This window comes from Poecilia reticulata, linkage group LG5 (assembly GCF_000633615.1).
Source record: "Poecilia reticulata strain Guanapo linkage group LG5, Guppy_female_1.0+MT, whole genome shotgun sequence".
In the NCBI taxonomy this organism is placed as follows: Eukaryota; Metazoa; Chordata; class Actinopteri; order Cyprinodontiformes; family Poeciliidae; genus Poecilia; species Poecilia reticulata.
In genome coordinates this window covers 28,833,436-28,860,573 of record NC_024335.1, presented here as the reverse complement: position 1 = coordinate 28,860,573, position 27,138 = coordinate 28,833,436, and the positions used below count along the sequence as shown (strand labels likewise).

At 38.9% G+C, this 27,138-nt stretch overlaps 1 protein-coding gene across 37 annotated transcripts in view; it reads left to right on the top strand.

The window, feature by feature from the left end:
- nfasca (neurofascin homolog (chicken) a) overlaps positions 1 to 22,475 on the top strand; it is a 106,068-nt gene extending 83,593 nt beyond the window's left edge. For 8 of the 37 annotated variants that reach the window (XM_008410279.2, XM_017304750.1, XM_017304742.1 and 5 more), the window contains 9 exons: positions 3,192 to 3,221; positions 5,510 to 5,734; positions 6,759 to 6,878; positions 11,219 to 11,365; positions 13,361 to 13,489; positions 14,162 to 14,197; positions 15,171 to 15,240; positions 16,855 to 16,896; positions 19,551 to 22,475. In XM_008410279.2, the coding sequence (XP_008408501.1) occupies positions 3,192 to 3,221; positions 5,510 to 5,734; positions 6,759 to 6,878; positions 11,219 to 11,365; positions 13,361 to 13,489; positions 14,162 to 14,197; positions 15,171 to 15,240; positions 16,855 to 16,896; positions 19,551 to 19,779 (1,028 nt within the window). In that variant the 3' untranslated portion in view covers positions 19,780 to 22,475. Of the gene's footprint in view, positions 1 to 3,191; positions 3,222 to 5,509; positions 5,735 to 6,758; positions 6,879 to 11,218; positions 11,366 to 13,360; positions 13,490 to 14,145; positions 14,198 to 15,170; positions 15,241 to 16,178; positions 16,298 to 16,854; positions 16,897 to 19,550 lie in introns of those variants that run through there. The other 29 variants (XM_017304761.1, XM_017304751.1, XM_017304760.1 and 26 more) reach the window with 27 other exon arrangements.
- The last annotated feature ends 4,663 nt before the right edge of the window (positions 22,476 to 27,138 follow it).

Sequence of the window (27,138 nt, the reverse complement as noted above, 5' to 3'; positions counted from 1 at the left end):
GTGAGCATTCAAAAAAAACAAACAAACAAAAAAAAACCCTTCATTTTTTAAGAAAGATGATGTTTTGCCAAAAGGAGAGAAGGAGTTAAGATCAGCTGTTCATCAGTCTGAGAATGTAATTTATAAAGTATATTCAGAATAACAGATAAAGCCAAAAATGATTTCAATGTCTCTTTATATTTAATTAAAAGCAGGATAATCTTCTTAATTATCAATATAAAAATCTTCATTGGTGTCACAGCCCCTAAGCCTTTCTCCTGATAACTGAGCAGCTTTCTGCATATTTTCTCTAATATTCTGACAAATTACCTCATGATATCCAAGGCTATCAGTTTGGAAGCTCTCCTTGCCATCACCCTAATCTTTAGCTCCATTCAGGGCTCTGACTGAGCCGCACCTAAACACACAACATTCCTCTCAGTCAGAAGAAACATTCTGGTAAAATCCAAAGACAAATTTCAGCTGAAATATGTCAATATGTGTGAAAATCTGTGTTCTTAACTGGATGTACCATGAATACAGAACCAACAGAACTGTGACTGAAAGAGTGTTGACCCAAAAAATATCACTACTTAAACTCATGCTACTGTGTCCAGATGTTCCTCTCACCTGGACACACAGGAAGCTGAGGGACAGTTAAATAACTGAATTCAGCTAATAAATACCAGAGCTTTGAATTTAATAGGAGAGTTCAACTCAGAATCAGAGTCAAATTTCCTTTTTTTTTGTCATTGTACCAGAAAGCGCAGCAAAATTTAAAGGAAAATTAAATGATATGAGAGTATAGATGGCAATAGGGGAATGATTTGAAAGCTTCCGTTTGTCTTTTTGCAATAATAGGAGAAAGCTTACTGTCTCCAAAAGAACTTTGTTTCACAGCTTCGGTTGTCTGCAGTTAAAAGTGCAGCGGAAAGTTAAAAGCGTGCAGTGCATGTTTTGCTCTTGCACACAGTGGTATTATGGGTGAAAAGCATTCAGTCTGTTTCTGCACAAACTCATCGAACCAATGATTTGGGTTTGTTTCACAGCCACTAAGCTAGTTTTTGTTGTTCAGAAGTCTTCTATAGACCCAAATGCCATTGAGTTCATAATGCGGACATCAAAGTGACAAATGCAGGTTGATCCAAGCTGGAATAATCCTCGGTACAACAGCTAACTTACAGCAGAATGACTGAAGATGTTGGCACAGTCCTCGACCCACAGCAAGCTGAAGGAAGCTGCGCATAAAAGATGTCAGCAAGCTTCAATGACCTTGTGCACCTTTAGATAAAACACTTGCACAACAACATCAAAGTCAGAAAAGGCCACAAAGCACCTGAATACTTAATGTTCTGGGCTCCAAACCTCGTTCTACAAGCTGTAGATTCTTGAACTGTCACTATTTTTACATATTGCTTTCTTTTAAGCGCATCTATCACTGCTATTAATAAATAATGACTTGCTGCCGTTTACTGATGAGATCATTTTTAAAAGTCCTGGTCCATAGAAGTTTAGGACTAATATAGAGTTGTTATTTTTTGTACTATTGGACAGATGCTATATGACTGACCTTATTGGAAATGTCTTAAATCTAAAATGTCTAGATAGCAGTGATTCACTCATCTAAATTTCCATCCATTTATAATACAATAGGTTGTTTTGTGTACTTTGACCTGCTGTTTAAAAACTATTGCATCAGAATATATAAGAGGAATGTTGGCAATACCTTTTTCTGTCATTAATTACATTGCGAACAGAGACAATGGTACGCCTTGTGTGAGAGAGAGCAGCTGCTGCTCATACATGGTTTACTAATATTCTAAAACAAAGAAAAAATGTCTATTCAGTTAAAACTTTAAACTGGCATCAGTAGCTTATAATAACGGTTAAGGTTGTTAACAACGGGAGCATTGCTGAAACAACAGCCTCTGTGTGTGCTTCCTAAAGAATGTTGTCCCTTAGTTTAAAATGGGACCAATTTGTCAAACTCAAACACATTCCTTTAGCAGCAGCTGAGCTTTTACTGATCATGAAATTGTGCAAATTCAAAATAGCAAAACAAAAGCACTTAATAGAAACATGCCAATTTCGAAAAAAAAAGTTAAATTTTTTGATAACATTTTTGGAGGCACTTTATTTGAAAGGGTCTGCAGAAGACTGACATGACACTGTCATAAACATGACATAACACCTATTGTGAACATGAAGGAGTCTTTATGACTGTTGTCATCAAGTGTCATTCGGTAAATAACGGCACTTTAAATGCAAAGTTGTATTGAAGGTTGTATTAAAAGTCCATTAAAATGGACAATTTTGCATTAAAAGTGTCATTATTTACCGAATGACACTTCATGTTCATGACTGGTGTTATATCATGTTTATATCATGTGTATGACAGTATTACGTCAGTCTTGTGCACACCCCTTCAAATAAAGTGTTACCAAATTTTTTTGTGCTATGACAAGGTTGTTTTTTGGTCATACTGAAATCTGCAAAAACCTCAATGAAAACACTTTTTTTCTCATCATGAGTCATGACTGTTTCTATACAGCAGGAACATCATTTTTTTTATTGGCAGCTGACTCCACCAGAGCTCTCATAGCATTGAACAGTTTGTCAAAAGTTGAGTTTGTCATTTTAAAGTGTTGAATCCATAACTCTTCTGTGAAATCGCAGACTAAAATTTCCCAAAGACGCCACATACGCAGCCACTCACAAGAATAAGGATCTTCCCACTCCAATGCCTGAATAGGACGCAGACGCCTCCTCTGATGGCTGACAACGTGCCATAATATCATGGCTGAAATATGAATATATCTCATACCAGAGATTACATCTGTTGCCTCCATGATTTGTAATGACCCATTGCGTAAACAGATTTATTCATTCAATTGCAAAATTGTGTTCTTTTTTTTTTAGCAGGACATCAACAGAGTTTTGCGCACATTTGTAATAGAAACACAGGTTGAGAGAAGTTGAAAGCTCCAGCTAATGAAACAGAATGACTCTTGCCAGCCTTCCTGTTACCTGCTGAAAGTCTAGTTCTCGCTCACGCTCAACGAGTGTTTAGGCTGGTAAGATGTCCTCCAGCCCATTTCTGTGTGCCTTTATGGTTTATACCAGTGACAGTTTGAAACGGTGCTATTGTCTTGTTCCTTCCTGTCTCACCCACTTTTCTCCTGTGTCTTCTGTGTCTCTGTTCTTTCCACCAGCAGAAAACTTTACTGATGCTACAGATGTAGGTAATGGGGGAACAAAAAGCACAGTCTCATTGACCATTGCTGTCCAACACTGACATTTTGTTTTTATCTGTCCATCTAACAACAGCAGCAGTGCAGTCACTGTTACAGCCCTTAGCGACGGTTCTGTTGCTGCCCCACTGTGGCTTCATGCAGGCCGGGTTTTCAGTGCTGCTCACAGCAGCATGAGAACGAATTGGCTCTGTTATGGAAGGAGGAAGCTTTATGTCAGGCTGGCAGGTTTTTTTTTCTATATTTCTTCACATATTCACACAAGAAAATTGGTGTTCAAGACATTAACATACATACACTAAAGGTTGGAACCTTATGTATGTCTGTATGTATGTATGTCTAAATCAAATTTAGGCAAGATAAAGAATAAAGAAAGAAGTAATAATAATAATAATAATATAAGCCTGCTTTGATAAAAAAATCAAAGCAGGCTAAGTGTAACAAACAGGTAAATTCACAAATAACAGCAATACAATCTAGGGGTCCATCTGCACATCATACTCATTGAAAGCATATTAATAAGGAGTTTGAAACACACTTGCGATATATTAGATGAGGTATAATATGACTGCCTGTCTCCATCTGATCATCCTTCCACTTTGTTTGAAGCCGCTGTCGGTCCACTGCTGCTGCTGTGTGTTCCCAGGGGTTTAACAGGCATGGTGTGCGTTTTACCAGTTTGGCTGCATTTCATAATGCTCTCTTTTATCATTACTTCTACTCCATAAATGTTTTTAAGTCTATTTGTGCCTCTGCTTACTTTAAACTTCCGTTCCTGAAACACTGGCACCTGCTGGTGCGTCTGTGTAATGCAGCCTGACTGCATCACAGTCTCTGCCGTTTTGCTGTGAGATGCAAAGGAACTTTTTGTAGCTGCTAAAGGTTTTTTTTTTTTTGTGGCACTGCTTTTGTCACTACAAAAAAAATGAATGCCGCTGCATCTCAATATACAACCACAATGATGTCTTTTTTTTTTTTTTTTAAGTGTGCAAGTTGTAGGGAATGCTGAGGTACACAACACTTGGATTGCTTAGTCATCCACTGGCTTCTTTTTATGTTTGTTTGTTTGTTTGGTTGGTTTTGAGCTTCTGCACATCTGTCATGATGTCGTCTTTATGGATCACCACTGTTCAGTGAATCATTGGCAACTTCTGAATGTGACAAGTAAGGTAGCATGAAGTCTTTCCCTGAAGTGACCTTTGAAGCCACTGAACTGTCATGGCTTAAAAATGCTGGTAATTTTGTGAAGCGCTGGTTAAGGGTATGCATGAAATACATGACAATAGCATGCTGTATGAGGTTTGGGGTGTTGCTTTTTGGGGTGTTGTTGTTTGGGGTGGTGTTGTTTGGGGTGGTGTTTGGGGTGTTGTGGTTTGGGGTGTTCCTCACATGAGTCTGGCCGCTTCATCATTGTGTTCAGGTTAACAGAACTAATGCAATTCAAACTGTTTCCTTGAAAAGGTTTCACATTAATGCATGTTATTCTGGAAACTCTCTGAGTATCAGAAGACAAACTAAAGGTCATTCACATATTGTTATTACTCAATGTCATTTATGAAAATCTGTGCAGAGAGCTTCATTCAGATTGGTTAAATTTGTTCTAATGTCAAGCATTTAAGTTATTGGACCCAAACTGAACCCTTAAGTTTTAGTTTTGTTTTTGACTTCATAATAAACTAAGTTGAAGTAATTTTTCTTCTTATAGTAAAACTAGAAAAGATTAATGACTGTAACATAGCTGCTGTAGAACACACCATCTTAATTGCCAGTAAGAGCCACACGTATTACCAATATTTCACCACCTGGTGGCAGCAATGTTGAGCTATGTTAGTTAGTGTTGTGGCGTTCTCAGCCATTCGTACTTTAGATGTTCTCAGCTGCGGCACACCTGAACATGTCTGTGCTGCTCCTGTGCCGTTGTGCTACAGGATAAGTCATTTGAATGTGGAGTTTTCAAGGTGGAAAACATCTAAAGGATTGCAGGTTCTGAGGACCAGAAAATAAAAGACACCACACACACGCACACACAAGAGAAGGGAAGTGGAAAATGAAAGGTTGTCCTGGCTGTCCTCTGTTCTAGCATCTGACTGAATGACATCAGTGACAAAATAAAAACAGCTGTGGTTTGTGGGTGATTTTGTGATTGCTCCAGTGAGGGGAACATGATGGCGTTCAGTTCTACGCTCCATCGTCTAGAGTGTCAGTGTGTCACAGTTTTGTGTGATGTTCCTGCTGCCTTGTGTTTAACCCTCTGCTCTCTCCTTCTTCCTTCCCTGTAGTTGAGCTTACGGATGCCACCCTGTTTTCTGTTTCCTCTCCTACTCCCACTCCTCTTCCTCCCCTTCCTCCTACTACCATCCCTCCCACAACAATCAGTATCACAACTCCTACCCCTCCTCCAACAACCCCTCCTACTACTACCACTACTACTACCACTGAGGCAACTACACCCTCCACAGTTCCTGTGCTGGTCACTACCAAGCGAGTTGATCAGAATGTCTTGGGTACATGTTGTATTACTGCTTTTCACTGAGTCTCACTTTGTAGTTTGAAGGAATATGGTTGACTTCTCCCTCCTGACAAAAAACAGGAAGGTATGTCAGGACTGCATCCTGATAGGCTGTGCTGTATGTTGCACTAAAAACAGACATACTGGAAAATTGTGTTGTATGACATGATAAATCCAGTAGCCCTTTTCAGATCGTGCATTCTGTCTGTGCTTTTGGTCGTGACGTGGGATAAGGGAGAATAATGTAAAGTCAACTTAACAATGTTACATCTCTAATCTACTTGGTAGGTAGTCAGAGACTTGAACTGTACGAGTCAGGTTTTAAGGGTGTACCTTGAGAATACTATTGGCTCCTTAGATCTGTTCTGAAACCTGTGGCGATCCGTCAGGTCAAGCATTATCTCCTGACCTGTGGAGTACACTTTCATTGTCTTGATTCAGTATTGAAAAATACAGATTTACTTTTATCTATTAATCTTTTTCATGTTCACATTTTTTTATTTCGTAATTTTTTATTTTTTTTTGCAAAACAACTTAAGATCCTATTTGTGAAAAGGTCTATATATATTATTTACTTTCATGAGAGCTAAGATACACAGGTTAGCCAGTTAGAACCCTGAACACTTAGCATACTGCCCAGCTCAATTCTTAAAGTTGTAGGCCATGCCTATTTGATCCTGTCTCCTAGCTGCGTGCTCTGAAAGCACACAAACCGTTATCTGTCCAGAGAATATGACATGATCCGTAAAAGGAGGTTTCATTGTTCTGAAAGGGGCTAACGAGTCATTTTTCACAATCAAAACCAGTCGGTCATTAGGGTAGGGTTAGCGTTAGGACACTTTTAATGCAAAGTTGACAATTTTAATGGACTTTTAACGCAACTTTGCATTAAAAATTTCATTATTTATGACAGTGTCATGTCAGTCTTATGCACACCCCATCAAATAAAGTGTTACCTGTTTCTTCCGACTTTTAACCCTTTGCCCCTGATCCTACCCCCCAATAACCCATCTGTGTAGTAACCCCTCGGCGGGAGATCTGGAATCTGACGGTGGTCCCCAACAGTTACTACGCGAACGTCAACTGGAGTCACAACTTCCCAGCTGACAGCAAGTTTGTTCTAGAGGTCACTCTGGACAGTAAGACACAAAGCCTGTGCCGAACGTCTGAAAACATCAAAACATAAAACATATGTTTGCTCGTCTGAGAGCGAATCCCTTGCAGGGATGGCACATAAAGTTTGAAGAGTAAAATGTGAACGCCTTTTACCAGACATGATCTTAGTGTTGCTGTGATTGTGCTTAGCATGATTTACAAATGTGTACCAAATGTTTGCGGAGCTGTAGGAAATAAGAGGTACCTATTTTCTGACTGACAATAAATCAGACTAAACATTCCTTGTTGAGGTCAATTAGAGTGATCAAAATAATGCCTGTTTGCTAAATGCCAGAATAATTAAGAGAAGATGTAAATTATTTTTGAAAACCTTTGTAAAGTTCAAGATTTTAAATGTGCTTCCTCGGTATTTGGTAGAATTCCTTTTTAAACTTTATCTTTTCACAAGCTTCTCACAATATTTGTATGGAGATTTTGGGTTCATAAGCCGCTTTGCTCACATATACCTCTTCTCCTCTCCCAGTCATTTCCTATGGGACTGAGATCAGGGCTTTATAATGACCACTCAGCAACATTGACTTTGTTGTCCTTAAGCCACTATATCATTTTGGCTGTATTCTTGGGGCCATTGTCCATTTGGAAAACCCATTTGCCCCCCGAGCTTTAACTTCCTGTCTGATGTCATTAGTATTAATATTTTATGAAGTGCTCTAGTTCATTCTGCAGAAAACCATCCAAACATGATGCGGCCACCACAGTAACAATGGACATTATGACCATACTGATCAGTTCTAGTTTCATGAGCACATGTCTCAAAATTAGGCATTCGCTTCCAAGTACAATTGCAAATTGTAAACTCGCTCCTCATGTAACTTTGGAGTCATTGCATCCTCCACACTGAGCCCATGCAGGTACAGGACATGTTTCACTATGGATAATGACTCTCTTACCAGCTTCAGCAGCATCTGTTCCACTTGGTCCACTCACAGATTTGCACCAGGATGGATGAACGTGGAACCATTAGACCAAAAAATTGGACAAACTATCCTTGTGGAACTTTGAAACTTTGTTTTCTTGCATTTTAACCGATTTATTTTTGTTTTTCCATCAAATCACACAAGAGCATGGTGTGTTTGGGGAGTTACCTTAAAGAGGTTCACAAGTGTGATTCAGTTTAACTCAGATGTTAAACTATCAGAAGCTTGCAAAGCCATGAGATCATCATCTGGGCTTTCCCATGGTGTTCAAAACCATTGGACTCTGTATGAATGTGATCTTCAGAGTTTAAAGAAAGCAATAAATTATCCTCTAATGAAACATCTTTTATTATTTTTGTCATTTAGCAAATAGATATAATTTTGGCAATATTAACTGACCTAAAAAAAAAGAAAATGTGTCTGATTCAGTGTCAGACAGCGTGGAGGTTTTACAGGGCATTTACATATCTGCATGGTGTTATCTAAAATCATTCATTAGGAAACTGGAAAATATAAAAACTGTTTGCACAGATGTTCAGGAAGCAAATACCCCAGACTTGACAAGTGTTTCAATCACTACTCTATTTAACATACAAACTATTAAATCCACAACAGTTTGTAATGCGTGCATTTGGGATATTTTTAAAAATGTATTTTCTGATTATATATTTGTATGACATGAGTTTTCCTGCAACTTATTGTACACATTTATAAATCATACAATGCACTTCAATTACATTTATTTGAACTAAATAAGTAAATAAGTCCTTAACACAAAGAAATAACTGCATAATTTGATTTCTAACACTGTGTATCCATGAAGGGACTGTTTGGGTTTCTTATAAAAAGTCCCTCACCATGTCGTCTCTAGCTCTCTGTGCCATCTCTGTTCATGCTGCTGCCTGGCTTGGAATGCCTCCAGTTGGACTTTCACTTTAAATGGGCCACTCTGATTGCTTTACATGGACTTTTATTTGAGTATGCCACTGTTCTGACCACCCATGTTGTCATAGTAATCTTTTTTCTTTGTGGAACCGGTGCTAGATACTCTTGAATCTTTCCTTTCTGAAGCACATCTTTCCACTTTGTTTTTAAGGTCTAGAACTGGTTAAGGTTGAATTGTTTTGGATTTACAGAGATTTTATTGAGTCCCACTGCATGGTTTTTGCTATGTTTATGGCTAAACAAATTGATATGTGAAGGTGTTTTAATACATTTCCTGTAATAATCTATCAGCTCCACACAGTGCAAAATCAGAAAGTCAAGTTAACCTTTAACTTCTGCGTCACAAAAAATCCTTTAATACAAAAGTGTAGAATTAATAAAAAGTATGTTTCATACCTCCCTTGTTGTTATTTTCAATAGTTATTTTTAATCTCATTGAAACACATAATTTGTTTTATTGAATATGATTGTCCAGGACAAAATGATAATTTCTAAAATCAACTTGATGAAGAAACTAAATAAATAAATAAGCAAAGGCTGCCATATACTAGAGCTGAAGAGTACCCCAGTAACCTAGTTGGTAGTTTCAGCTAGCTTACTGCGTTGCAATAATACTTTTGGTCACTCGACGGAACTTTCACTGCCCAATCAAGACCCACGTTTTTAGGTAGACTACAGTTCTCTTTTTTGGTCCGCATCAGTGTTCCATTACCAAAACACCTTTCCAAACGAACCAGACTTTCCAGGCAAATGGAGCTGGAGTTGGATTAAGCCTTCCACGGTGAGCGAGGAAAATGTCACGATCAGGCAGAAGGGGAGCGGGAGAATTTGTCCCGTCAGACCCTCAGTTTCCAAAACCACACAAAAAAGACCTTGTAAAAGTGCATACAGGGTCAGTGAGATTGTGCACAGAATAAAAAAAGCTTGTGGGATCTAAATGACCCAGTCTCATAACAGGGCTGGTGGTAATGAACTCTTACTTTCCATAAGCAAACGCCACTTTAAGTTGTCCAGTTTATAGATGCAGGCGCATGTAACATTGATTTTAAGCCATTTTTCAAAATGCGTTTTGTAAAATAAACATATTTAGAAGTGGCCATATTGAAATGTGAAGTAGGTCTTATAATTCCTAACTGGAGGTCGACTGAGTCCGACTTCGGAGAGCGTTCTGGTTGATTTTTATGACTGGGAAGTTGAAATTTCCGAGTTCTAACTACAAAGGGAATGGAGCATTATTCTTACAATTTGTTTTGTATGCTTTCTTTCATCACACTGCAATGGGTCTACCCCTTAGACTATGACTGTATGAATAGGAGAATGAAGGTTTTCTGTTTCTACTTTGAGACCTGAATGCACTCTGACTCTAAACGGATCGGAAAGGAAGAAATGAATGAAAGGGGAATGATGGGATTGATTTGCTGCTCCTTTAATCCCATGTGCTTTCCAGGGTCAAGTCTAAAAGCTTTGACTCTTAGAAAGCCTGGCTGGCAACTTCCTTCATCCCATCATAATCATCATCATCCCTTTATGCTCCCCTGAGTATTTTCGGATGGGAATGCGGACTGAGTGCAGGTCTTGGAGATGAAATCATCTGAGAGATTGTGGATAACCAGAAACTTCCTGTTGTGTCCTTCACTTCCACAAGGTCAAGTTAGAACCTGAGTGAACTCAGACTGATTTATTTTTCCACAGCCTCAGTAGAGGCGCACCGATGTCCTCCGGTATTGTGTGTCTGCATGTGAACTGCATGTCTTGAGCGTAGAATGGCTTTGAGCTGATGCTGTCAGATGACATCACGCCTTTGAAACTGTTGATCATGTGGCGCCTGATGTCATCAGCTAATATTCCCTTCTGTTTGCTGCCACTTCCGAGTCATGGCTATCGCTCGTTCCGGTCATGACTGGCATGCCTTTCTGCCACAAAGATGCAAATGATGTTGCTGCTCTTTTCTGATTGGACTTTAAGAATATGAAAGTGTGACTGTGAGAGTAACTTCACATCAACAATGCGTTGCCACCCAAAACCTTCACTTTTGTCCAATAAAGCTGGACGAAAACCAGACGCATAGAACCATTTTAATTTGACACAATGCTGTTTCTTCGAAGTATCCTTCTGCATTTGTTTTGTTTCCCTTTTTTATTAGTCTTTCTTGAGAATTGGGCCCTTTGGAAACGATTAACTTTGAACTTTTACCTACAAGATGTTCAATTTATTTTTCTCATTTTGCTAAAGTAAAGATGCCAAAGGTACACAAACACATCTTTTTTATTATCTGTGATGGCAATGCATTGTTCTCATCAGCAAACCGTCTACTCACACTGCGCTTTGCAAACCGGTCTCTCCGTTGAAGCACTTTGTGATCTCAGCTGCACACGACAGTAATCACTGTCCAGTCAGTGACGCCTCCGGAGTGTGATTGGCACTTTTCCTGTGTCTCCAAGGCAACAAGACAGTGACAGTTGAAGAGGGGAAACAGCCGCCCGTTAATCTGAAGGCTCTGATCGCTGGTGAGAAGTACCATCTGAAGGTTTACTCCCAAGAGCTCAACAGCATCAGCAGCAAATCTGTCACCTTTAAAACTAAAGCAGGTGAGAGGAGAGCTGCTTTCAGTCCGGTGGGCTGATCCGGAAGCCTTTCTGTCTCTGTAGTGTCAAAGGTAGCTCAGTGAAAGCTGGGTGAGTTGGCATGGCTTGTCTTTCTCTACCCCACATGGTGAGTTTCTCTCTGAGAGAAGAAGCTTTAAGCAGCCTGACAATGCTGACTGATTTTACTTTGTTTGGTTTTATGACACTTTTACTCAGCTGAAAGTGGAACCAGCTGATTGTCGACACCAAACAAACATTTGCAGATGTTTTTTGCCTAATAAAATTTAGGAAAACTTAAGACAGCCCAATCCTGCTTAGGGGTGGACATCGACATACGCACAAACAGCCCATTCAGCTTGTAAAAGCTTAAAATGGACATGTTAGTTTGCAATATTGTTTATTAATATTAGGATGCAAAGTAAGATTTCTGCATTACAGTAAAAATGGCCATTTGAAGTCCTTTCTTTCCTACTGTGTCTACGATGGATTTGTCTCCACGGTCTGATTTTGTCCAACAAGATTTCAAAAGAAAAAAAAACTTTATATATAATTAATTTTATAACTGTGATGCAGTGACAATGTACATTTTTATAACTATTGATAAATTCAATTATGCAGAGTCTTTGTATGCAAACATTATTGCTTCAAACACCTCCTGTAATAACATGGCTGTACAGTGGACCCCTGGTGTTTGGATTAGGACCACAGAATTTGAGGATTTTAGCTAAATGCTAAGGAATATAACTCAAACTCCTTCTAAAATCACTTAGAACTGCCCATTTTAACAGTTCAAACATGCATTATTACGTACAGTGGGAACCATCTCAGTTACGGTCTTACTTATTTTGGCTATAGGGAAGTGAGTGCCAAGGATAATGAAAGACGTTTCCAGGTTGGTTTCCAACCAAACACCAGCAAATAGCAGCGTCAAGCAGCATTGCGCTGAGGTAGTTCATCTTCCCAAGCTGCATTTTTCTTCTGATATTTTATTTTAGAAATCCTCTACAGGAAAACACACAAAAAGACGGATTTTCTGTGAATAATTTGGAGTTACATTACACAGAAAAACCCACAAATACTGAACCACACAGCAGAGGCTCCACTGTATGTTGTGCCTTTTTCTGTCATGGTATAAAAGGTCAGAAGCTGAAAGACTCTGACTGCTGAATACTGGGACCAGGACAGATGTCTAGTTGAACTTCAACTGTAGTTTGACTTAGCTAGGCATCCATATCTATTGGTTAAGATGTAACAAACATTACTACCTGACTGCTTTATTGTTTACAAGTAAATGACTTTTGTTTGTTGGGTGTGTGTGGATGTATGTGAGAATGAACAAAACTGACCTAAAACTGAGTTTTTTAGACTTGAGCTGATAATGAAAATATATCTAATATCAGCCATCACACTGACTGCAGCGTCTGGAAACAGGTGTAGGATCATGGAGCGGCGTGTTTTTTAATGAGCGTGAACAAGCTTATACACATGGGATTTTAATTACATTTCTTATTTAATGGAGACAATTGTGAAATCGTTGCTTTTTTTGACATTTGCAGAATACTGACAGTTTTGCACATGTTTGTCATGGAAACGCAGCTGTTGTAAATGATGAACTATATTTGATATTTATAAGCAAACAACAAATGATAAATCATCCCAACCTGAGTTCTGCTGCAGCTTCACATCGCAAAGACCGCTCATATAGTACCTCAGTAAAAAAAAAAAAGCTTTATAATTTTGCTATATCTAAGGGAGCTTTAGGGAGGATTTTAAATTTAAATGACAACATTCACAAAATTGTTTGAGTGTAAGTAAAATCTTCCACAGAAAGAAGATTTCTGCTGCTGTGGATAAATGTAATTCTTAAGTAATTGAGCAATGTGACAAGATATAAGAAAACTACAACTCTCATCCTGAAAACTCTCTCTCTCTCTCTCTCTCTGTGTGTGTGTGTGTGTGTGTGTGTGTGTGTGTGTGTGTGTGTGTGTGTGTGTCCAGCTCACATAGACCAGGTAGACATAGCCACTCAGGGCTGGTTCATTGGCTTGATGTGTGCCATTGCCCTCATTATACTGATCCTCCTCATTGTCTGCTTCATCAAGAGGAGTCGAGGAGGCAAATACCCAAGTAAGGCTATAAATTCACTTCATTCAAAGTGTTTTCAATCCTTCTTATGTTTTTGTTGGATAATATCTGCAGCCCTCTGAATATTTGATTTGTAGAGAAAAATCCTTTTGCCGTTTATCTCGAACAAGAAATTCTGAACGGTTTTCTGACTAATGAACATGTTTGATTATGTACACAAAAGTCAGAATCACTGGATCACATAACAGGTAACATTACATTCAATCTCAGGAAATAAAAGTAATTTTATCCATAATTTATCCATAATTATTTTTGGTTCAGACTGTATTATTCGGCCTTACATTGTTTTTTATGATTGTTTTCTTTTTTGTAGACTCACGCTGGTCAACAGTCATGCTATTGCATTTCTCTGTGTTTTATATGTATTTTATATTTAGCTGGAATTCTATTAAAGTATATCTAGAACATCTGTCTATGTACAGTACGATGGATTTAGGTCTCCAGTTTGGACTCCAAAACTATTCTATTTTAGATTGACAGATGTTATCAAATTGAATTTGAAATACTTTCCTTTGTAGATCAAACTAAAATAATATCTCTTTGTTGACACAATCACAAACACATAGATCAGAAAATGGGCGTCTGATGGCCTAAACCCTGGGAAGAAGAGAATACAGATTTGTAATAATGTTTTACAGTTTCTGTAATGTCTAGGTCCCGGCTTCTTGACTGGTTTCACAAAATACCTCGGTAGGTGCCGTGACGGATCAGACATGAAGCTAACAGAAAGGGGCTTAACATGATGCAGACTGACAGAGTAACACCAGGTCTTCTTTTTTGTGAGTGAAGAATTAATGACAGAAGATCTTACCAAACACTGTGCCTCTAATACAAACTCCAGCAGACCCCGAGTTACTGACGTGGTCAGTCCGACAGGGAGCAATCGCAAATTAACGCATATTTTCTCTTTTTAATCCGCAGTAACTAAGTAACCCAGCTTTAATCTACACTTTTATAATTTACAGTGAAAGAGAATCCCAGTAAAGTGTTTGTTAACACTATGTTTGAAGGTGGGTCCATGAGACTGACATGACACTGTCATGAACATGAAGGAGTCTTTATGAATATCTATGATTGTCATGAAGTGACATTCAGTAAATAATGACACTTTTGATGCAAAGTTGCTTTAGTTGCATTGAACGTCCATTAAAAATGCCAACTTTGCATTAAATTATCATAATTTACAAAATCATGCAAAGTTGGCACTTTTAATGGACTTTTAATGCAATTTTTAAAGCAACTTTGCATTAACAATGTAATTATTTACCTCATGACACCTCATGACAACTGTCATAAACATTCATAAAGACTCCTTTATGTTCATGACAGATGTTATGTCATGTAATTTCAATGACAGTGTCATGTCAGTCTTATGAACAACCTGTCAAATAAAGTGTTACCACTAGTCCTTTCTCTCATTGGTTTTCCCTTTATAACAAACCATTAACTGAAAATGGCTTTATTTTGTATCAACTCTAGTTATTGTCTGATATTAAAGTTTATTTGACAATGCAAGTCAAGTGTGATCAAAAAAAGAAAAAAACACTTTTGGGTTTTTTAAACTGACCCCAAAAAGCTACCAATACGTGAACTTTACCAACCGTGGAACTTTGAGCAAACCTTTCTTTCCTTTTCTTTTTCTTTCTTTGTTTTTTTTAATCAGTTCGTGACAAAAAAGATCTTCCCCTGGATCCAGTGGATCAGAAAGATCAGGATGGATCCTTTGATTACCAGTAAGTATAAACAAAGAGCTCATTGCATTCACTGTGTATCACATAAAGTTAGTCATCTGTACAAAAGTCTTTTCAAAGTAGCATCATGGATCATATTAAACAAGCAGCAACAATGTTTCACTTTGTGGAAAAAGTCTTTAATGTGGAAAAAGGAAATCTGACAGTCATTTTACTGACTATATCTGATAAATACCATATGATTATTTACATTACTGTATGTATACATGCCAAGGTGCCTCATCAGTGGAGCAACAACTCCTCTATTTTAAAGTTGGGAAGGAAATTGAAATAATCTCAAAATTCTTTGAAATCAAACAAATTCCATCTTCAGAAGCCGTAACCATAACAACAGCAGCTGTGAGCTCTACAGCTGCTGGCTCCACATCTTCCTTAAATTGGCTCTCAAAATTGCTCAGATACATAAAAACAACAAACAACAACAAAAAAAAACATCATTAATAATATATATATTAGAAATTACCAATTAATTACAAGTGATTATCAGAAATGTATTATTAATAATCATGAAAATCAGAAAACATCTGAAAATGCTCCAAAGCGTTGAAAAATCATGTCTGCTTTGCGTATGAAATAGCTACATATTGTCCTTCATGGTGCGTAGACCATGGAAAGCAGCCAGCCAATCAGAGATGATCTCTCAATAGTTGTGAGTTGCAACTGAACACCGTTCCAAAAAATTCAACAACATGAGGCTTTAGAATGAAACTATGAAACTAGAGTCCTACGACGACGGCAGACCGCCTTCATACAGAACAGTTACTGCTGTCTCCTCCGTCATGATCCAACAACCAACTGTCGCTGTTCAGAAAACCTTTACAGCAGCAGACGAGGAAACAGAAGCTGGTTCACGTCAGGACTGCTGTGTGAACTGTGTGCTATAGCCGTTTTGTAAGTGATTTGTCTTTTGGTTCTTTCAGGTTCCACTGATCTCTGTGGTTTTGTCCTTTTTTTGTATCATCTAGCATCTTCTTTAACCTAATATGGCTTTTATTAAACGTACATAATCTGCAGTTAATAAACTCCAGTTCGTTTTGAAGCGTGGCACCATAACATTTACCCTTAACTGTGTGCGTTGGAGCTTCCACAGACCTTCCTGGTTTTGCCTCTCATATTGTTGAGACTATTATTAAGGATGTATTGTTTTCATTATTATTATTGCTATTATTAAGTAGCTTTGGTTTTGTGAAATACTTAGTGTTGTAAAAACCTCAGAAAATCTGTTTTCAAGGGAAACCAAGGTAAATCTAAAGGTAATAAATGTCGAACACGGTGATCTGCGGATTTGCTCTTTAGTGTTAACACAATTAATCTGTTCCAATTAATCACGTTTAGTTTATTAATCAACTCTGTCCGTTACACACCATTACTGCTAAGATTGTTGCTTCTGTTGATCCCAGATCAGACGTTAATTTCGGTGCAAGTCCCTCCATTTAACCCTGTGTGTGTGTCGGTGCGTGTGGAAGGTTTCCCGCGCATGCATGGAGCGGAGCTCGTGTTTTTGTCATTTCTATCTTTTTCTCTGCACCTCTTCTGCCCTCACTGTTCCCCCCCCCACGATTCCTCATACTTCATCCCTTTCTCTTCCAAATGCGGAAATGGTTCATCTGTCCGCGACAGGAACGAAAATGAAAACAGGTACATTGGTGCCGGCACGACTTGTGCATGTTGTGGGGCTGGACGCTTTTTTTTTGGGGTGGTTGCATTCGGGGGAGGGGGGAAAGCTTGATCAGCTGGAGCTTGATCTGGAAGACCACAGAGCTTGCCATGTTGGATCTTCAGTCAGATTGCAAAGAGGAATCTGTGTTTATGTCAGCTGGATGACTTTAGATGGATTCTTTGCTGTATAGTATTTCATATAAAGATACGAAAATGTTGGTGAACAACATATCTGTTTGTAGGCAGACGGAGAAGGTAAGTTCTCTCTTTAGCTCAGGTGAAAAAAAAACACGAGGTGACAGTTTGCATGGATTTTGCTTCCGTTTTTAAAAATTCCTATTTGTTCTAAGGTAACCCCCCGCCCCCCACCATATTTCAAATACTTAAACGCACTCTTAATTCTATATTCTTTTTAAATCTGTTGAGTTAAAAAGGACTCCAAAATGTTGATGGACCTTTTTACCTTTTTTTCTTATTCAGTTCAGACACTTGATATTACTTAAGTTACTTTTAGTATGACAGCCAATAATAGTTTTCTGTTTGAATTGTTTGTTACAATTTGGCAGTAAAATAAAAATCCCAAAGTAGAAGCTTCAATTCAAGCTTAACTGAAACTTTAGCTTTCTAAAAATTATTTGACAGTAATCAGACAGCAAAGGGACAAAGGAACCGAGGTCTGGAGTCGAAGTCGGAGCCGCCACATAGAGGTTAATTTTTAAAACATCTGATTATAGGAATCACATCAGAATGTCAATTTTATATGAACAACAGATGCTGCAGATGGTAAATGACAGCAGAATAAAACGTCCCTGCAACTGATTTGTTTGGAGAGAAAAAAGCTATTGAACGTGTAGCAAATTGTCATGTCTTCCATATTTATATTTCTGTTCTAACTTGGAATTTTATGAGAATAATAAAAACTCTTGTGCACTATTAAATCTTGATGGCGGCGCGCTGCTGAGCCCTCCATCCCACTGCTTTCCCAGTAACAGTGGATTTGCTTCAGAGTTTCATTCTGCTATGCTCATCGATCTCTGCATGCGACGCATCTCTTGGAATGTCCCACGGTCGTCAGGTTGGAATCTTTGTATTTAAAAAGGGAAAACATCAGTTTGAAATAATTGCGACAACTAATTTTTTTTTAGAAGAAATGAGGGGAAAAAAAATATCTGTCAGACTTCAGAGGAAGAGAGGATGAACTTCTGCGTCTCATTTTATTTGTGTAACCAACCAACACCATCACTGTTTTCCCTTTTTTACCATGCGCCAAAAGTCTAGGTTTCAGCAGACAGTATTTTTTTTCTGCACAATTTTGCAAACAATGAGAAAGCCAAGCAATTTTCTCTGGCTGTAGTTTCCCTAAAAATATAAATAAATATGGGTAAACAGAAACATAATTTCTCATTTAAATGTGTTCCTAGAGAGATGCTATTTGCATATTTCCAGGACAGTTCTTTTGCATCTGGTTTCCATGGCAGCATGTCGACACTTTGCCCTCATTTAACTCTCAGAAAAAAACTTTGTGATTGTGACAGGAGAATAGCAATAAAAAAACAAACCTGTGAAATATTTCAAATGACTGAACAGTTGATTAAAAATAAAAATACAAAGAGGTTAATTATCTTCTTCATAATTGTTAAATAGTTTCTTATAATAGAGCTGCACTTTCATAACTTCACATTTATTGTGCTGCAACACAACCTTGCTTGCCCTGCTCAACCTTTGTTTTATGGTTTATTGAAATGAAATTTAATTTGTAAATAGACCAGAGGGAGGAGCAGTGGCTTAGAATATCTTATTAAATTATGCTAGTTGGGGAAAAAAAAACCAAAAAAAAAACGCACTTTAATGAATTAGATTGTGAACTAAATACAAAGTTGGAGAACAGCAGCACATAAAGATGTAGCCAGTAGGTAACTAATCTGTGGAGGCAGTGGTGAAGATTAGAGAAGCATTTGGGTCGTGTGTTAGAGAGCCTGGAGTATCCAGAACCAGTTTAAAAAAAAAAAAAGTGGGACAAAGTGAACCAGAAAAATGATTCTTTTCCAGCAATCATTACATCGTATGCCTTTGAAGCTTCACTATTTAACTTGTATAAAATAGTAAATTTTTACATATTTGGTTAAACGGTCACTATGTTGTAATGGTAACAAATAATCTGTGAAAAAAATTGAGCTCCTCTGCTTTCTCCCAGAGTTCAAAGAGTTAACTAAAAACAACCAATCAGAGCTGCAGGAGGGTCTTAGCGCTGTCAATCATCCCCATGTGTATACAGCTCACCCACTCACCCCACTCCCTTTTTGCTCTTTGCTGCACTAAACTAATTAGCATGGCCACCGATAGCAACCATATGTTGTTTCCCTGCCATCAGCACATTTAGCAGCGACTACATGAGAATAATTGACAGCGCTAAGCTCCTCCTCCTGGCTCTGATTGGTTGCTTTTGGTTGGGAGCACTGTGTTTCTTCAGAAAGCACGACACGGTGACAGTTTTAACAAATATGTAAAAAACATGGTTTTTATAAAAGCTACATACCGTAGCTTTAACTGGTGGCGGGTTCTCTATGTCCCACTGACATGTCAAGAGGGCACACTGGTCTCTGAATCTCTAACCTTTCTGCTTGTCATTGCAGCAGCGACGAGGACAACAAGCCTCTGCAGGGCAGCCAGACTTCGCTGGACGGCAACGTGAAGGAGAGCGACGACAGCCTCGTGGACTACGGCGAAGGCGGCGATGGCCAGTTCAACGAGGACGGCTCATTCATCGGCCAGTACACGGTGAAGAAGGACAAGGACGAGACGGAGGGAAACGAGAGCTCCGAGGCCACCTCTCCTGTCAACGCCATCTACTCGCTGGCGTAGCGGAGCGGCGCCGCTGCAGGACTCCCCAACGCCCCTCTGATTCCCGTTAGGCACCTCACCGTACACGAGACACACACTTGATTATACGAGTATCTAACACACGGTACACGCAGAAACGCAGGAGGCGCTGCCTGGAGACTAAACAGGCTCTTTCTCCTCCATAGAGATAAAGACGAGGAACACGGGGGTGTTGGGGGAGTGGGGTAATCTTAGACCACAAGCCTTTAATTTTCCGTTTCTTGGCTCTGATTACACGATCCGTCGGAGGCAATCGTTGGACGGAGAGGAGAAGTCGTCTCCGGAGCGCCCCTGTCTGCTATTCACCCATGCAAAACTTTGAAGTGTGCCTTCAGTGGCGGCTTTGGATGCATCAGCAAGCAGTCTTGGTTTCTTTCATTGGGTTTTCTGTCCCCCCCATCATTTCGCCGCTGCTCTGCCTGAGATGCTCCTCTGAATCTGAATCCCTGAGTCCACTCAGACCCCATCCTGTGACATATCAGCCTCTCACTATTAATCTGAACAGGATGCTGGCAGATATGTTTATCATATTGATACTTACTGCGCAGTGAACAATTTTCTTTTCTTCTTTTTTTGTTTTCCACAGCTGGTAGATGATGTATTGAATCCTAATAAATGCTGTACACAGTCCTGGCACACATTTTAGTGCCCCTTGAAACTATGCACAACCTCCATCACATTTTGAGTTTAATCTGGTTGATAAAAACATAACGTTAGGTTTCTGTTAGCCATCTTAAATCTGAAAACGCGTGTTTTTATCGATATGTTCGTCTCCAATGTTCAATCCAACCTTTTAATGTCTTGTAAAAAAAAAAAGAGAGAGAGAACCCAGCACCTGCACAGGCTTCAGCGCCTCTTACATTCTACTGTAAAAAAAAAAAAAAAGTCCATCTTTTGAATAATAAGAAAAAACAAATATTTTGGAGCATGATAGTAAAACATGTGCACTAAATAGAAACAGAAATTGTAGTTTTAGCAAGAAACACCAAAATATCAAACCCAGTTAATTCCCTCATAAGCAAGCAAGCCACCGCCGCTCTGCTTCTTTGTTGCCATGGCGCCTCACATTTTCTTTTATTTTGAGTTCAAATTTGTTGCACGCTATTAATAAAACATCAAAATCTGTAGCAACAACATTTGGGTTCATGACAGAAAATGGAATAAAAATCTGCGTCTCTCACACACACGCACACACACACACACACACACACATGGGATATTTTAGATTTTGAAAGCAGACTTTAAATTCTTCCTGTGGACGAAAAACCAAGGTGTGTCCAGATTTAAGGTGGGTTTATGCTGCTTCCATTCTTTGGTTTCTTACAGCCAACAGTCAGATGTTTGTGTCCACTATAAACTAAGCAAACTTCAGTGAATGAGATATCACATCATTTCGACATTTAAAAGCAGATAAAAATTGTGCATTTCTTTCCCTTCACATGACTTGTAAAATCGTTCATGTTCTGTCTTAACCCAACTGGATGAACAAATCCACACCTTTGCGTTTTTCTGCCATTTGCGCCTCTTTGCAGAACCTGACATTATGATAGTCATTTGTTCTCATGCTACTGTTAAAGTAGAATTTCTACAGTATGGTCATAATGAACTGAATCACTTTAAAATGACATATGCTGTAATATGTTGTTTTTGGAGAGGAAGGATCAGTATTTTACATCCATGCAAGCTGATAGGTTGACTCTGTGTTCACTAAAACAAAACAAAACAAAAAAACCAGTAGGGATAGTTTTGATTCCTAAATTGATTACTTACAAAATTATTTATTCAATGCATTACTTTATTTTAGCCCTCCAGAGTGTGGCTTCTTCCACTCAACAGCACTATCTGAGGCTACGTTCACACAGCAGGCAAATGCGACTCAAATTCGACTTTCCCCCTTTTTCCTCCCTATATGTGACCCATATCCAACATTTTCAGTCCGAACCCAAAAAAAATCGGATCTGTTCCACTTCCACATGTGGCACTGAATCACGTACATATCCGAAAGTTTTCAAAAAGCGTCGCCAGTATGAACCGTCGTGGCGCATTTTCTCTGTCTTTTGCGTCATTGAAGCGAGACCTGCGTCGTAACGCTGCATCAGAAGAAGCAGCAGCTCTGGATGTAAACAATGTCTGAAAGTTGTAATCCTGAAAGTTATCGCCTTGTTATGATCTTGTGACGACGCTGTCGGCTCTCACTGCTGGATGAACGTTCAGATTGATCCACAGACTGCTCCATCCATTATTACTGCCGTAAACAGAGCGCTGCTGTGTGACGTCTACGTTCTTCTTCTCTTGCGAGTCGCTTTGGGATTGTAAACCGTTCAAATAGAGGTCAGATTGAGTTAGTAGTATGAATTAAAACGCAAAAAATAAATAAATAAAAAATTGGATTTGAGTATCTAGACCTGCTGTGTGAACATAGTCTAGCGCTTCAATGAATATCATTGATTTTTTTTTTAGTTAGCTTGGAACTCCATGTAAATATTTAATTTATATGTCTATTACAGAAATAGTATTAATATTAAGTCTACATTATATTCATATTTAATTTTAAAATAAAACACATTTTTGCCTTTTATTGTGGCTGCATTTCATTGTCAGAAATAGAATCGCGCGCGCACACACACACACGCACACACACACACACACACACACACACACACACACACACACACACACACGCACGCACGCACACGCACATACACACACACGTGCGCACACACAAAACAATAACTAAATAAAACCTTGTGTTTTTAATCAATCAAAACAGCCACATTTCTGTCTGTTGTTCTGCTCCTGTTGTCACCATCATGTATTCACGTTTTTTTGCTGTGTGTTTATGTAATATAACTCTGACTACTGTACAGAAAATCTCTATTCTTATTTACTGTTTGGCAGTTATTCTGTACATGCAGGTCCTGGAAGAAGATCTCCTACCATTTTGTAAATAATTATTGTTTCTTCCCCTTATATGTTCTTATCTAGAAAGACAGAGTCACACGTTGGTATCCCCAAAGCATCTCTAGCCTGTGACAGATTACTTGGGCTCCATTGTGGTCGAGATCTGTGAGGCGTGCTGCACCTGTGTGCACCTGATGCGAACTTTCTCTCTGCGTCGTTGCCTTTACAGAGCAATCCAGCATTGTCAGGTAAAGCAGCAAGGCATCTCCTTGGCCTTTGATTCAATCAAATATCTATTTGGAATTAGCACAAAGATACGCGTTCATCAGCAGTTATGAATGACCTCGGACTGATTTTACTTGGGGAAAGCCCTTCATTTTCTTCCAGGATCTCATTTGAAAGTCGCAAAGCAATGTTTGTATGTGCAGCCATGTTGTTGTCACTTTACTCTATAAATGTTGCTAGCGCACATTCTTCCCATTTATGTGGGTCAGTAGGTACCTTTTTGGCCAATTTATTTTGTTAGCTCGTTTGCTATGTTTCCATCCAATTGTCACGAGAATTTTGAACAAATTTAAATTTGCAAAAAAAGAAAAAAAAGCGAATGAGGCTGATCTCCATCTACCAGTGTAGAACAAAGTAACCAGATTACGCAAACATAATGTTGGACTTAGACATTTTTCCAGGTTTTGTGCCTCTTTAAGGCACAGACCCTCCAGGAACACCCCCACCCCAGGAGGCTTTAACCACTAGTGGATGGCAAAGTTCGCTACATCAGAACCTATTCAGCAAATGTATTCATGCACATTCAGCATCTCTACTTTAGTGCATTAGTGCCCCCCCAAGCCAACAGGACAGACTGGTGACCTGTCCAGGGTGACCCCGCCTCTCGCCCGGAACGTTAGCTGGAGATGGGCACCAGCAACCCTCCCAACCGCACTAAGGGACAAGAGTGTTAGAAAATGGATGGATGGAAAAGCCAACAGCCAAAAATGTTTGCAAAATTGAGGAATTAGTTTTTTCAAATTTTCTAAAATGTGTATAAAAATCGTTGATGGAAACATGGCCACTGTTTGCAAGTGTTTCCTTCAACTACATACTAAAGGTTCTAAAATTAAATTTCTTTTTTTTTCCCACTGTTATGCTAATTAATGTTACTTAGTTGGTTACCTACCCGACCCGTCAGCATATCTCATGATCTGAATTGCTACAACAGAACGTCCGTTCCGACTCCAACGCTTGTTCAGAGTTGTTAATAGGACCAGGAATAGAACAAGGCCTGCTGGCAAATTACGTAACAGCCACCGATGAGAATGTTTGCACATAATTTCACTGTTTATGTTCTCTAACCAATCACACAATCAGGAAGTTCTTACAGGAACCTTTGAGCAGGTTTGCTGTAAAAACGATGTGTGCATGTGCAGAGCTGTGAGGAGGTGATCTTTAGACCAAAACACATTCGTCTGCCTTCCTCATTCGCTCTCACTTCAAAACAAAACATGTGACTCATAAAAAAGAATCCACATTATTCCATCCTAAAATCCATTTTTTCCCTGTCTGTCTTTGTGAAGTTTTAATTAGTTGGATGAAGTCTTGGATGCAATTGTTCTGTAGTGTATTGTTGCTTTAAACCGACATGTTGACAAGCTTGAAACAGGAGCCGCAGCAGAAAGCAAGGAAAAGGAAAGGAAGGATCCAGCTTGGAACTTTCTCTGCAGATGTGTCCTTCTTTTTCCTCCTCTTTAAGATGTGGTCTGGAAACGCGCATCTCGCCTCTCCGTCTGCTTACATGTTCCTCCCTGAGTCGACCCCAGGGGCATAAAAAGTGAACTGGCTTCAAAACCGAGCAACAATCTGCACACTCCTCGATTCTTAGTTCAGTTCTTTTTTCTTTTTTCCCCCCATCTGTTACACATTCTGAAAGAAAATGTCAATTTCTTTTTTTCCTCCTTCCTTTCCAAATGCTTCAAACTTTAGAATACACCTTTGATTCTGGATTTTGTAAATGACTGATCACATGGTGTATGGCTTTTTATGAACTGTCATATTTGCATCTCTCTTTTTTTTACCTACCATGTGCATCACAGCAGCTTGTTAAAGTCTTGCTTCAACATGCAAAGTAAAGCGTTTGTAAAGTACTCAAGAAAAAAAAAAGTATACTCACCATATATGCGTGTATGAGATGTTGCAACTTCTGCTAGCAACAACTTCTTTATAGTAAAGCTATCTCCTTTTCTCTATGTCTGACTTCTGATTTCTTTGGTCCTCTGGGATTTTGTGGTTTTATTGACTCTCTTCCTCTGTGGGGATGGTGGGACTGGCAGAGTTTTACTGGAGGAGTGCTTCAAACCAATCCGTGATTTCTGTCATATAATTTGTAGAACCTGTTTTGTCCCTCTGCACTAATCAAACTTATGGTTTAATAAACCAAGCAAATAGCAGCACAACTGTTTCTGCTTACATCAGAATAAGTCAAGAATACGGTTTACCTGAGCGTAACTGGGTACATGTGAAAGTGGTTTGAATTGAATAGTTTTGGAAATTAGGTTTAATTAGCCCTAAACTAATTAAAATGAGTTGGTGCAATGATGAACGTACAACTATGGTCCTTTATTCAACTTTAATCGCCCAAAGATTACACAAATCACTAACCTAGTTTTAGAATAATATAGTCCATGTTTGAGGAGTCTGAGTATTGTTTTTAAGCTAGAGCATGCTAATGCCATTAGCCTTTACAGCTTACAGATATTTTATCCCAACCACATTTCTTGAGAAAATTTTAGCTTGCTAGTTGTTAGCTTATTCAAGGCTAACAGCAGTCTAGTTGTGCTAATCAGCAGCAGAGGAAGAAGCCAATTCAGTATGTGATCAGCCGAGGCATGCTAGCTGTTAGTCTATCCAAAGCTAATGCAAGGGAGTAATTCTAATGCACAATTGCATATTGTTGCTGCTCTTACATGTTCTGAAAGAAAATGTCAAATTTTGTTTAACATTTTCAAACAAAATTTGGAAATGTCCAATTTTAATAAACCAGGAACCTGCTGAGCTCTGCTAAAGATGTTAGTGACAGCTTTAGACCGAAATAAGTGATCCACCCGACACGATGCGACCACTACAAGACAAATGGGAACTCTTCCACTTGACGACTAGCATAAAATAACAATGTCAGAGACTGTTTAGTGGTGGAAGGGTCAAATCAATCAATCTTATAAAGAGGAGAAAAGAAATCAGTCAACCGACATCCCACCCAAAAACATCGCCCAGACCAGCCCACGGAGACTGACTGCAGACCCTGAGACAAAGATCACATCAAACAGAGAGCGTGTAGCGAGAAGGCCTTGCGCAAACTTCTGTCTCTCACTTCCCCTCCTCCCATGCGAGCTCCGTCCCTGTCTTCCACTCCTCCGTCAGGGTGGGTGGTGCCGCATGGCTAGTAGTGCCTCACTAAGCAGACAACTTATCCACACATCCAGCCCCAGTTGGGAATTACTGCACAGGATGTCTAGACAAGCATGGTGGATGGGTGAAGGTGAATGGGCTGGGCGGGGGGACCGAGGTCAAAACAAGTGCATCATAAATTATTTAGTGGAGACACAAAGCAATCTTTATGAATCATTTAAATTCAGTGATTTATTATCTAAGCTGCCACTGAGGGTTTGGGTGTCAGGGAAGAACGAGGGCATCGCAAGTTAACAAACGTTCATGTATAAACACCCACATGTTCTCACACTTTGCTGTTTTAAGAGCTTATGCAAACATGAAAGAGTTCATAGTTATCAGCAGGCTTTTATATTTGGTTATGATTGACCTGAAAAGATGCTTTTCACAGTGCTGATGTTTGTTGCAAGATTACAGAATTATGATAATTAGAATCTTTTGGCTCATTTAGACTTTACAATACAAAAATATTGCTGGTCAAATTTGGATTTGGACACATTTTTATAGCTTTGTTTGATATAAAAGGTAATAGAGTATAAGCAAAATGCAGTTGTAAAATATTGATTAAATTTCTTAAGCTATCCCAGTCTGCATGGCTTTATATTGAAAAGTAATACGTTGCTGGGATCAAGGAAATAGTGGCATAGCAGTACTAAAATAACGTACTTTTTTCACCTCTGCAGTATTCCCATAATTAAAAATATCATTCAGAGAGAAAAACTAGTCCATGTATTTGTTCTTTCAAGGCTGGACTACTATGTTCATCATTTATCCTTTCTATACCTCGTCTCTTTCAGTTAGATGAAACTGAATCAGAAGCAGTAAATCGTAACACTGTTAACTTTGTTCAGCAGAAGGGCAACAAGAAGTCAGAGGAAACATTGTTTATGGTAGCAGAAATGTCAGACAACTGTTAAACCTTTTATATTGCAGCAGAAAAAATAAAGTCTGGGTTTTTAAAGGAAGGGAGCAGCTTATTTCCTGCAATGTGATGAATAAACA